This window comes from Drosophila pseudoobscura, chromosome 2, assembly GCF_009870125.1.
Source record: "Drosophila pseudoobscura strain MV-25-SWS-2005 chromosome 2, UCI_Dpse_MV25, whole genome shotgun sequence".
NCBI classification, from domain to species: domain Eukaryota; kingdom Metazoa; phylum Arthropoda; class Insecta; order Diptera; family Drosophilidae; genus Drosophila; species Drosophila pseudoobscura.
In genome coordinates, this window is record NC_046679.1 from 1532267 (window position 1) to 1545379 (window position 13113).

A 13113-nucleotide genomic window follows, 5' to 3' on the forward strand; every position below is an offset into this window, starting at 1 on the left:
TTTATAAGAAATATCACGTAATGCATTTTTATTTAAGTTTCTTGCGGTCTGATATATCTGATTTCTGTATATGTTTTGCTTTTCGGTTCGTGTGTCCTTTGTGGTGTGTTCTTCATATTTTTTAGAGGCTGACGTCCATCGTCCGTGGAGTTTTACATTGTTTTTTACGTGTTCTCATAAGATATAGTTCGTATAGTTATTATATATTTATATATATATATATATATTATATAGTATATATAATTGTTACCCCTTTTCTCTTGGCGCATTTAGAAATTAAGAATTAATTTTTTTTTGCATTTTTTGTTTTATTTTTTACGGTTTGGTATTACTTATAGACAAATTTCATATTATAGCTATAATTTATTAGCTAGCGTTATGTAATTTTAGTGCCCGTCGACGACTGACGGGTTCTTCTACTCGAAATGTTAATGCAAATGTTTTTTGTTTGTTGTTTTGTTTTCTCTATTGCTATTTTTAGCTTGTTTTTCATATGTTCTCTATGTTAGTTACATCCCTTGGGGTCGATCCTCTTGATGGAAGGATCCCTTCTTCTACTCGAGAAATGCGCGCAGTTGAACAGTTTTCAATGGAGAAATATATGAACACATCCAGCAAAAGCGCAGACCATAAAAGTATTTAGCATATATATATATATATATATATATATGGTTGTAGCAGATATATGGTAACATATTGGGGGGTGCGGGGTGTGGGTCATTACAAATCAGATTTATGCTTAAAGCTAAAGAACCCTCTCATCGATGATATCGTAATGACAGTGCCCCGACAAAATTATCTGTAACTGGGGGGATCGCTTAACCTAGGATTGGTTGGGGTTTGGGGTTGGGGTTGCATCGGGTTTCGCTATCGCTAGATCTCTAGACTAAGGTTAGGGACACCCCGACGAGTGGAGTGTCCTTTGTTTCTTTTACACAAATATTACACTTACATTCAAATTTTGTTTCAATGATAGGGCTTCCACACTACAGCTATCGTTTCTATATATTCTTCATTGAATATAAATCAGCGTTTGCTTGTTGGTTTGTTCAGTGATCAACGTTCAGTGGGGGGCGGGGGCTGAGTGGAAACAAACAAAAAAAATTAACAAACAAAAAAATTCAGCAAAGAGGAAGATTTGGGCACAAATGCACTTTTTCAAGCGTGTGTGGCTTAGTGTCGTGTCGTGTTCTTGTGTTGCACAGTGTAAACGTACAGTACTGTAGTTAAATGCTAGCTCTTTGCTCCTCCTCCTCCTCTCTCTCTCTTTCTCCCTATCTCTCCCGCCGCTCACCCCTTTCCCATGATCTACTGATCTTCTTGAGTGTGTGTGTGTATGTGGAAGATGTTGCTATCCGATTCTATCCGTCTTGCAGCCATTTGGCGCATTCGTTTTATCAACTAAAATTATAATTTAAATTAATCGTAGTCTAGGTAATTAATTAATAAGCTTTGCCACGCCCTATCTCGATCCTCCGGGAGCGGAAGTCCGTCCATGTCAAAGCCGCAACAAAACGAAAATGTACAAATCAAGAAAAGCGCTCGCTCCGCTCCGCTCTGCTCCTCTCCTCTTCGCTCCTCTTCGCTCATCTTCTCTCATCTTCTCTCATCTTCTCTTCGCTCATCTTCTCTCATCATCTCTTCGCTCATCTTCTCTCATATCATCTCATCTCCACTTCAATGCTATCTCCTTATTTTCCTCTTCCTCTCTCGATGTGTGTATGTGTGTCTGTGGGGGCAGGGACCAGGTCATCCTGCATTATACGGCATATATAAAGCATGTGTGTGGGTGTGTTGGTGTATATATATATTGGTCATATATATATAACTATGTATTCTACACGTATAGTTGCTGAGTTTTTTGTCTACTGTGTCCAGCGCTGCTGCATCTAGACCATAAAATATTATTTAGCGTTCCGCACGTCGCCCACCACACCGCCGCTCTGGATGCTGCCGACACCGCCTCCACCGCCGCCGCCACCCTGGCGCATCCGTATCGAGGGACGGCGCTCCGGTGTGTCGTAGGGCGGTCTCGATGAATTGGTGGCCGCCATCGAGTCGTCCATGTTGAGGCCTCCGTTGCCGCCAATAAGCTGGCTGCCTCCATTCCCGCCGCCGCCCAACATCGCTAGGGTCTGGCCGCCCTGGGAGCTGGTGCCGAGGAGCTGCTGCGTGCTGCCGCCCGCTGTGGCCAGCGTCGTGTTCACCTTGTGCTGCTGTTGGTGCGAGGAGGCGGCGGCGGCCGCCGCCACAGCTGCCGCGACGACTGCATCGTGGCCCACCTGGCCGTCGGTGCCGTCCTGGACCTGCTGGATCGCCTGGGGATTGCGCGGGCCCCCGAACTTGAGCAGATTCCAGTCGAACACATAATCGTAGGTGAAGCCCAGCCGGTGGAACAGGTTGCGGAAGAGCTTGCGCAAGTGGCAGTAGTCGGGGCGCTGGTCGAAGTGCATCTGCCGGCAGAAGTTCAAGTAGTTGACGAACTCGCTCGGGAAGCCCTTGCAGAGCACCACTATCGAGGTGGAGAGCTTCTTCTCTGAGATGCGCTCGTACTTCTGGCGCTTGTTGGCCGCCTTAAGGCCCTGCCAGGGCAAGGCGCCCAGGTTGAAGTACATGAGGACGTAGCCCAGGGATTCAAGATCGTCGCGGCGCGACTGCTCGATTCCCAGGTGTGTGTTGATCGAGGCGTAGCGGGCCGTGCCCGTCAGGTTCTTGTTTTCCCGATAGGGGATGTGCTTCAGGGAGCGGGCGTCGCGGAACTTCTTGGCCAGGCCAAAGTCGATAATGTACACTAGGTTGCCCTTCTTGCCGAGGCCCATGAGGAAATTGTCCGGCTTGATGTCGCGGTGGATGAAGTCGCGCGAGTGGATATAGTCGATGCGCGATATCATCTGATCCGCCAGCAGCAGCACCGTCTTCAGCGAGAAGCGGCGCGAGCAAAAGTTGAACAGATCCTCCAGCGAGGGGCCCAGCAGCTCCATCACCATGACATTGTAGTCACCTTCGCTGCCGCACCAGATGATCCGCGGTATGCCGATCCCGCCCTGCATTGTCTTGTAGAACTTCGATTCGATGTGCAGTTGGGGATGCTTTGTGCGGATGCACTCCAGCTTGATGGCCACCTCCTCGCCAGTGTTGATTGTGGTTCCCAGGTAAATGTCTCCGAAGGATCCCGATCCGATCTTCCTGCCCAAACGGTACTTGTTGCCCACGCGCAGCTCCATTTTGTCTGTGCTTCTGTGTGTGTGTTTGAAAGAGTGCTTAACCTCTACGTGAGAGAGAGAGACAGTGTTGTGTGTGGATATGCGGTGCCTTGCCTGCTGCTGGAGGGTAGGAGAAGTCAAAAGTTAGTTTTATCCACCTTTTCGGGCCATCACTCTGCTCCTTTTTCACAAACCTTGCGCTGTCCTCTCGTCAGAGCTCCTCTCCTCAGCTTTTTGGCCTTCTTGTTATAACTTTCTAGGCAGTCGCTTCAGCTTCAGGGCTTTATTGTTGCTAAAATAAAAAAGAGACGACATTTTGTGAGTATGAGTATCGGCTTGCAGTCCCTCCAGTCCCCATGCTCTATTCTACACGCTCTTTGTCAATGCCGTTATAGCGGTAAATGAGCGACGCGACGTGACAGCCACAGGGCCAGCAACGAGCACTGACTCTCCAAAAAACGTACGAGTATGTCTCCAAAAACAAAGTGCAGCGTCAGTTCTTTTCAATTTTGTCTCTGATAAGAATTATTGCTCACAGAGTCCCACCAGCTGAGGTACCGGGTGGCGTGGGGTGGTGTGGGGTGCCACTGCTGGAATCGAAGTGAAATGAGACAATACAAAAGGCAGATAACACAATGCGAAGTGGGAAGAAGCTGCCGATGTGACAGTTGGATAAGAGCGCGCGGAAAGAGCGCCTAAGCTCCGCTCAGGTCGACAAGCACACAAAAGTGGGAAAGGGAGAGAGAGAGCGCGCGAGCGCGAGAGCGAACACAAAGCAAAGGCAACACAACTACAGTTTCGCATATGTTAAAGCCAGATGCAAGGTGCAATAGTGTGGGGTGAACCATTTTGTGTTTGTAAATGGGGGAAAAACTTTTCAAAATCATAAATTGTGTTCCTTTTTTGTACAGTTGATCTCCAAACAGGAAAAGTACCTCAGTCCAGCAATGTCTCACCTCATATTAATACACTTTGGCAGGCTGCCGCCCAATCTACGAATATGCAAAACAAAGTGCGAGATAAGGTCAGTCGCGAACCCGAACCTAGCACAAAAATAGAGTTTATTATTCCGAAATGTGCGTCATGGACTCCTGATTGTATAGATGATTATTGTTACACGATGTGTCTAGCACCGATGTAATAGATTTCCTCGAAACGGACATGCATGTGTGGCTTTGACGCTTCTTGGGGCGAGGGGAAAACGACAATGCTATTCAAAGGGTTTGTAGGAAACACTAACTCACTGACGCAGTTGGACAGTGTATTTCCCCGCTTTAAGGACAGCCCATCATTCCAGTCCATGAATAAGCTAGAAGCATGCAAGAAAAAAGGAAATTTGGCGGCTAGTTCTCGGGCCGAAGCTTTTGATACCCTTTCGTACCGATCTTTAATTGGCGGTGCAGCAAAAAATAGGGCTTTTTGTTCATAAAAACGACCAATCATGGCTATATACAGAACACATTGAATATGCTCTATGGGGACGGATACGCTTCTTTCGATAAAATCATTATACTCTCTGCAAGGGTATACAAGAGTTTAACAAAGCCAACCGACAAAAAAAAAACACAAAAAACAAAGATACATATGTAGATAAAAGATTTGTACGTTTGTATGAGAAGAGAGTGGTTGGAGACAGAAAACCAAGTGACAAAGGGGAGAAGAAGAAATCAAATAGAGGCTTTTAAAAAGTGCCTTTTAGATGACACTTTCCGAAGGTGAAAAAACAAACACAAAAACAAAAACAAACAGACATGAAATGAAGTTGCGGAAGAGTAAGCACAGAAAGAAACAGACGAGTTTTCACCGGAATATGCATAGTAAGTGACAAAAATTAAATTTAATTGTTGTTTTTTCTAGATGTGCTTTTTGGGCGCCATTATGATTGCACTCTTACACACACACACACATGTACGTGCCTTTTCTCGCACCTCTCTTTGCAGTCGCTTTCTTTGACCACTCACGCATCGCACTCTCTCTCCCGCTCTGACCTACGCCGCAGAGTTGGGGGGCCGCCGCCACCAGTCAATTCTAACCTCAAAAACTTGTCTATGCACAGGTATGCTGTTGTTGTTTTCGTTGGCTTTCTTTTAGCTTTTTTCTTTGATTTATTTAACACTTTTCTGGCTGCGTGTCCCTCTCTCTCTCTATCTCTCACCCTCCCACTCACACAGTTGGCTTCTCGTTTACCGAAAGTACCGTTTGACAGTGCGTTTAATACGAGTTCTATTTTCTGAGCCCGACAGCCAGGCGAGTAAGCGAGATAGCCGCAATGTCTATGCACGGGTAGGTGTTTGTGTTTTCTGTCTGCATGGGTGGAGGCGGGAGCGAGTGTAAGTTTGCGTGACATAGACCCGAACAACAGGAAAAAACAGCTGATCGAATGTTTTATTTTTGGAATGTGCAATATGGAAGAGAATTTTCTTTCTCGATATGTTTTCCACAAACGGCTTAGACAAACAAATACGGTTTGCTTGGCGCGCTCGTATTTCGGATATTGTTAGAGAGTTCTTCAGAGAACAGTAAAAGGGCCATCAACAATCCCTCTTTAAAGTTTGTACAGGGTAACAATTGGTTGTATGCTCTCTTTGGCAAAAACAGCTGCACGTTGCGTTGGCGGGTGCCGAAAAAGCTTCCGCCTGCACACCAACACAGTACCCCAAGAACAAAGAGGAATCAGAGGCAAAAGCAGAGCCGCAGGCAGGGGGAACAGAACAGTTGTTTAAACAGAAAGACAGCGGGGCGCCATAAAAAACGCAAAAACAATTGCAATGCATTGCTTACAAAAACATTTTTCTATGTTTTTTTTAGTAATTCATTTTATGAGTCGCTGATGTCGGCGTCGCAGTCAATGGCCTCGCGGCCGATGGTGAAGCTCGAGGACGACCGCACAACTAACGGCAAAACAAATGCACTGACACAAAACGAAACGACTATGATAAGGAGGGAGAGAAGTGTGGCAGGGGCTATTGGCGCCTACCTTGGCTATCCCGTTCGTCCCGCTGCTACTTGCACTTGCACTTCCACTGCTGCTGCGTCGCTGCTGCTGCCTCCTCTGCTGGCGTTCGTGTGTGCTGCACTCACTGCTTCTTCTTCTCTTTCTTCCTTACTTTCGCTCAATTCGACTGAAAACATAGAATTTTTTTTCAAATCGTTTAATTGGATTGATTCACAGTTTTCTTTGTTTTTTTTTTTACACAAGACTTGTTTTTGGACTGGCGCCCCGCGCTTCACCTCAACCGCAGAGGCACACTCATGCACAGGCACACAAACACACTCACATTTTTTGGGCCACACGCAAGCGCAACATATTTACGCAATGGTATTAACAATTATAATACATTTCTTCATTTGTTAAAGCCATTAAAATCATATGAGTAATGGTTAATCATTCGATGAACTAAATTTTTTGTATATTTCCTCTTTGTTTTCATGAGGGCGGTAGGGGCGGGATACACACGCACACGGAGGTGAAACACACACAACTAACGCAAAAGGAAAGACACAATTTAAGTGCATTAAACGGTTAAGAAAATAATGTCGAAAACGGAGTTGCGGCGACGACAATGACGAAAAAACCTAAAACTTATGTGAGAGTCGTTTGCCCTGGCACACACATACGGCAGCTCATTCGTCGAACAGGGGTTGTCTCGCTTCCACCTATGGTGTTTTTACTGGGAGCACGTTGCTCTAGTCTGACTGTTTCAGCATTTTCACACCAATACACTGGCATACACAAACACACACCACGAGCCATACGACACACAAAAGTAGCCTGCTGCTGGCCGAGAAATCTCTTATGGGGCCCCTTTTCTCACGCGCATTTTACACTGCGTTTTAGGTTGCACTTAATGTTGGCAATTAGGTTGACGAAAACTTACGTTTTGCAGCAGAAGCGCGCTTTTCTTTTACAATTTGCTTAACAATTTGTCGATTTTACATTTATACGCCATCTTGATTTTCGATACCGATAAAAACCCGAAATTAGCCCTCTTAAGCCCCCTCTATTTATACAGGGGAACAAATTGAGGTAAATGGCGGCAAATATTGCTGATTGTAAATTCTTCTTTAGGTCCATGGCATCTCGCCTCTGAACTTGAAAGAAAACACGATATCTTTCACCTGGACTGCACTAAAATGATTAAATTTTCATTCCATTCGGTGGAATATTAAAATACCTCCTTGGTCTACAACGGGTTAATCGTTTGCCGTCATGGATTGGAAACCATATTCCTCGATTTTTATATTCCGTTGAATATTACTAGCTAGATAGAACCCTTAGCTCTGCCTACATAATTTTCTCCGATCAATCAATCAATTTTCTACTTGACTGGTTTGTGTTAAATACTCGCTTTCATTAGATTGTGTATAAAAAAAGGATTTAGCGAAAAGGGTCAAACAAATAAAACGTAAGTGAGCAACCATTCCTATTGCTCAATTTTGATATTCCTTCAGCTCTTCCCACATAGTTTCATCCTGTTTATAAATGAATTTTCTACAAGATAAGGTACTTTTAAATAATCCCATTTTTTTATTTTGACTAAAACAGAAAAGTTCAACAAAAAACCAGTCGCAATGTTGTCACGTCAATGCGACTGGTATTTGAAGACTTGTTGCTTATCAACCGGAGTATGGACATTTTTATACCCTACTTAGTTAACATGAAGATACTCTTTTCCAAACTATTTTTGAAACGTACGTAATTTACAGAGATCGAAATATTCGGACCTACTCATGCACTTGAATAATTTCCTGTATATATGTAATCTGTAAAAAGACAATAAATTGTAAAATTTCTTTGTGATAGAGGAGATTAACAGTTTTGGGCTTGGGTTGAGTTGATACAATTTGATCTGCTTGGCCGTTATGCAAAGCTGTGGGAAGGGCGAGTAGAATATTGTTAGTTTAAGAATTTGGGCAGATATCGTGTCTTTCCACTCACCTGGTTGATGGGACACTGAAACTCTCAGGTCGCTTGCAGCAGTCGGCCTCATCGTGGACATTGTCACAGTTGTCACTGGTGGTACCATCGCAGATCAGAGTCTTGTCTCTGCCCTCGGTTGACTGTCAGCTGAACTGATCCGCCGGGCAGTCCTTTCGTCACAGCGCCAGAAGGCGGATATACAGTCGTTCTTTATGTCACTACTCCCGCCACTTAAAATTTTCTGTCCGGATAGACGCCGTAGTTCTCCTTGCCCTCCAGTAGCATCAGAGCATCAGAATCTGGCACGAGCATACGTCGTGAATACTGCGTGTCATACCCCGCTGGCCATGCAGATGTGGAAACACTTTGTGCGACTGTGCAGACAGGTGTGATTGCGCTCCTCTCCAGTCCGGTCTTATCGTCCGACACAAATCTCCCGAAGGCAGAGACCTGCGAGATGTGCATGGAAGCACGGATTTTTCTGTAAAGGGGGAACAGGAGATTACAAAGGTCCAAAGGTGTCCAATATTGGTTGCTTACTAACATCGATACGCATGGGATATCGGACTGTTGGTCTAAGGCCAGAGTCGTGACTTCTTCCAGGTCCACATGCTCATTGCCATCGACTCGGGCCCGAATGATGGCCTGATGGCTGCTGATATCTGTCCAGAAGAGCAGACGCTTCGAGGCTTCGGCGTGTTCGCCCAGGAAGCTATAAGAGGCAACGTTTTAGAACACAGCTGAATAGGGAGAGAGAGCTCGGAGCCTGGGCACGGATAATCTTGCCGGACACCGGCAGCAGCTAATTCGGGCAGTCTGTCGTAGCTGGGAGGGTTGCAGGCCACGTCCTTAGCGAGGCTGCGGCTCTGGCCAGTCTTGATCAAAGTCCCCGGTGCTCCAGTCGCTCCAGTAGTCCTAGTCATCCAGTAGAGGAATATGAGCTCCCGGTTATGGTTGCAGCTCGGATTCGTCCATCGTGGCGCGGCTTATGGAGTCCGAGGCGACTCTGTTCAAGACATGCACCCGCGACGCGTCTCGAGGACGAGGGAACGCGGCTTCTCCACCCCCCTTCCACAAAGCACGACGGCTGCCATCCACGCGGGTGATCTCGATGAGATGAGCCTCCGCATCGGACCGACGCGAGAACAGGCCCCATTCCCCACGTCTTTCCATCGCACCAGACGCCAGAATCCTGAAGACGCCGGTGTCCAGATGCCGTCCAGGGTCTGTTCTTTTTCCTCCTTTTTCAATTGTTTTCCTATGAAATTCGTCTTCTGGTGGCTGAGGCAGGGAGTAGTGGGCCACAACTGCGCCAAAGGGCGCCGCTGGTCGTTTCGGCATCGCTGCAGACTCTGTGGCTCGACTTTAACTGTAAATGCGAAGAAGGTGGAAAGCACGGAATAGCCGTGGAACAGCGGCTGTTTTTGGGAGTGCCCTGTGACATCAGGACTTACTGTCATTTGAAGCCACTGTAGGCAGACGCACAAGGCACTTATGTTCATACAACAGTAGCATAAACAAACGAGTATCATTCCAATTGCTCAATTCTTTATTCCGTCGAATATTCCCAGCTATATAGAACATTTAGCCATGCGCACATAATTTTATACGATTGATGAATCAATTTTCTATTTAACTGGTGTATTCTTAATCCTTGCTTTTATTGTATTTATTGTAAAAAAAGGTTTAAACGAAAAAGTTCAACAAAAAAGAGTCGCAATGTTGCTGGTATTTAAAGACGTGATGCGTGTATAGCCCTTTGTACACCCTATTTCGCTAATTTTATATGAAGATCAAGCGAAATTTATTAAGACCTTTTCTCAAATTGATATTCTTTAGACATATTCAAGTACATTATTAGTGTCCTGTGTATATTTATGTCGATCCTGATACCTACGGAGCCTTGGAAGACAAACGTATTCACAATTCTATAACATCCATTTCCCCCAGGGTATTTGTGCATTGAATTAGCAACATTTGTGCATGGAATGAGACTCATTGTTGCTAAAGCGAACTGCGGCGAATTAAAATTTTCTCATATTCTTTGTTCCGTGGAATAATACTATCTATATAGAACATTTAGCCATGCCCACTTAATTTTGTACGATTGATGAATCAATTCTATACATGATTGGCCTATTCGAAATACTTGCATTTATTGGATTTCTATATAAAATTGAAAATTATCAAAGTTAACGACAAAGTGCCACCACAATCGATAGTTGCAACGATAATTTTTAACTATTTGTTACAATAGCTATCGCTTAGAAAACTTCCGTTTAATGTAACGACTAACAGATGGCGCTGACTAGCGACGTGTAGAGTTCATGTAAGATGCATGTCGACTCTTCTCTGTATCTCAAGTAAATACATACATACCCAATGTATATATATATTCATTCCTGATCAGAATCAGTCTCTATAGCCATATCCGTCTGCTTGTCCATCCATCTATTCGTCCCGAAGAGTGCCTAGATCTCAGAGACTGCAAACGCTAGAGCAACCAAATTCGGTATCCAGTCTCCTGCCGCCCCTCACACACCAAGAAAAAGAAGCCTTCTCAAATGTAATATTTTCCCATCAATTCCCCAAAAAAAGGGGTTGCAGATGCCAATTTGAAAATTCCCGAGCTACAGCAGTAACCAAATACCTGCGCCAGCGAGTGCCGGAATGCTTTTTTATTGCCTGTCGTTTCCATAAAGCGGAACACGTGTGAATTCCATTAGACTGTTGCGCCCCCCTAGCTCCGCTAACCCTAACCGCCCCTCATCATGCCAACCCACGAATGTGAAACCCACCCAAGAAAATGTGACATAAAAAATGGGAAAGCAAAAGCAACGGGTAAAAGGAGATACAGATACACATCCATCCATATGGGAGGTGGTTCTGGTGCTTCTGGAATTGATTGGGGTAGATAAGCAATCTTTCAAAATTGATAAACCATTTTCGTTGGTGTGGAGGGAAAATAGAGTTCAGAATTGAGTTAGCTAAAAAATCAGACTTCTTGGAGGTAAAACAAAGCAAATATCTATCGAAAATCTGTTCTATGGATATACTTTTATTGTTAATTGCATTTAAGATCGCCTGGAAGCCACGCCTCGACTCTGATTGGTTGAGAAATGGAATGAAAAACAAAACAAATCCACGAAGCAGTGGAACAACAACAGTAACTCTCACACGCACTCACACATTCACATGCAAAAGATCGTGGGCGAATGGAAAACCGTCGTCGGCACGAACCTGAAACCGAACGGCAATTAAGGTGTGAACTGATAAAACAAAGCGGGAGAGAGTCCGAGAGAGAGAGAGAGAGACCGCGCGTGTGTCTTCTCAAATGGTCTCAGGCAGAGCGGGATGGCTACAAGTGGGCTGCACTATGAGAAAAACTTATGAATATGACTATAAAAATGATCTAAAATTATGAGTAAAATATCTGTAAAAGATTATTGCACTGTACACTGAGAGAAAATTAAATGAATAGCATAAATATTTTAAAACTAAGTGAAAATATCAAAATTTCAGTCCTTTTTTCTTTGCGTGTGCTTTAATCACCAGCAATCATTTCTCTCAGTGCTTTTATATTGCTTTTGCATATTTCCCCACTCTTCCTCCTTCTTTTTCGTTTCCTTTTGTTGTTTATAAAATATTTCCGCAACACAAACACATGTCGCACGGCTGCTGTCTTCCACATACTTCCTCTTCTTCTGTGCCTTCTTTTTAACCCACTCCCCCCCACCCCACACCGCTTCTTCATCTAACGGAACAGCCTACGAATGCGCCATTTGGTTTCGTTTAGCGCTGTCTCTGCTGCTGCTGCTGCTTGCTGCGCTTTCCTCTGCCGGCGTCGCTGCCGCTGCCCCTGTCGGCGGCTTAGATCAAATAATGCGATTTCATGCCATGTCGCAAATTGTCAAGCATCCGCTGCTGCTGCCCCTACTCCACCCTCCACACTCATCGGGGGATGCATTTGCTCCAATTTGATTATGAAATCCCTCAAAAAACTAAAAATATTTCCTTTGAATATGTATGTATTTTTTAATTAATTTAAAATATTTTTTGCACACTTTTTTCAGCTCCCGCTCTCAACATTTTTCGTTTATCAACAAGTGGATTTTCGCGTTTGAAGTGTGCCGCAAGCAGGGAGTGGGCTCGAAAGAGTGCGGGGGGAGCGAGGGAATTTTTAGAGGCTGGAAACATTAAATTTTTCTAGACGCGAATCAATTTTCCAGTTGCTCTGCAGTTCACCGAACTGAGAGGTCGACGTCGACGTCGCCGCTGACGCAGCTCTGACGAAGACTTCGTATTCGTAGGATCTACTTAGAGATGGGCATCCAATTCGTGACTCATCTATTTATTTATTTATTTTACCAATCAAAAACATTGCGAATACACAAAGATACAAAAATTACCTTTGTGAAAGAAGAAACACGAACCAGCCTTAAATCTAACAGGCCATGGTCTCTTGCAGACCTAACAGAGTACACACTCTGAATCTCCCGGATAACCAAACTGCAACCTAACATACAAAATTAAGTAAAATATCTTAAGAAAGATTGTAAATAAAGAAATATTCAGATATTTATGATCGAAGATCATCTGCAAGATCTGTAGCTTCGTGTTCGTGTTCGTGCATTGAGATCACGCCGAGTGCCCATCTCTAGCTCAAGCCGATGTTTTGTTTTTTATTGAGTACTATATAATTTTCATTTTGATGTCTTTTATGACACTTCCAAAAACGTGCGCTGCTTTGACTTCAGTTTTTGATTTCGTTTTGGTTTCCTTTCCTGATATTATATTCCTTTGGCTCTTAATAATTTCGGCTGTTAATCCCTGGTTGAGGGGGACAGAGAGGGGGAGAGAGTATCTGAAATGGTCTAGGTATTTATGATTCCGTTTATGCATTTTTCTGTTTTATTGTTTAATTTTTTGTTACTTCGATTTGTTTCGATCTGCTCTTCGCATCGAAGCCGGCGGCGTTTGAAAAAAAGT

The 13113-nt window shown here is 44.4% G+C and overlaps 2 protein-coding genes and 1 long non-coding RNA gene across 14 annotated transcripts in view; 2 read left to right on the plus strand and 1 right to left on the minus strand.

Moving 5' to 3' along the window:
• dco (discs overgrown) lies at nt 1-7213 on the minus strand. 9 transcript variants are annotated; one of them, XM_001357541.5, is made up of 4 exons: nt 7082-7213; nt 6181-6325; nt 3398-3495; nt 1-3320 (listed from the first exon to the last, which is right to left on the minus strand). In XM_001357541.5, the coding sequence occupies exon 4, from the start codon at nt 3222-3224 to the stop codon at nt 1905-1907; it is 1320 nt and encodes a 439-aa protein (XP_001357578.3). In that variant the 5' UTR covers nt 3225-3320; nt 3398-3495; nt 6181-6325; nt 7082-7213; the 3' UTR covers nt 1-1904. The 9 variants fall into 9 exon arrangements, with proteins under 9 accessions (XP_001357578.3, XP_003736201.1, XP_015038593.1 ...); XM_003736153.3 differs by having other exon boundaries at nt 1-3323; XM_015183107.2 differs by lacking the exon at nt 7082-7213 and adding an exon at nt 6482-6869 and having other exon boundaries at nt 1-3323.
• Nucleotides 4383-13113, plus strand: part of Sox100B — a 23788-nt gene continuing 15057 nt past the window's right edge. Inside the window, exons 1-2 of one of the 3 annotated variants that reach the window (XM_033378112.1) lie at nt 4383-5020; nt 5144-5259. In XM_033378112.1, coding sequence (XP_033234003.1) covers nt 5252-5259 — 8 coding nt within the window. In that variant the 5' untranslated portion in view covers nt 4383-5020; nt 5144-5251. Of the gene's footprint in view, nt 5021-5131; nt 5260-13113 lie in introns of those variants that run through there. The other 2 variants (XM_015183064.2, XM_033378118.1) reach the window with 2 other exon arrangements.
• LOC117183614 (uncharacterized) lies at nt 5371-6605 on the plus strand. Of its 2 annotated transcripts, none has more exons than XR_004468743.1 (2): nt 5371-5533; nt 6012-6605. It is a non-coding gene; the product is annotated as an uncharacterized lncRNA (long non-coding RNA). The 2 variants fall into 2 exon arrangements; XR_004468744.1 differs by having other exon boundaries at nt 5371-5486.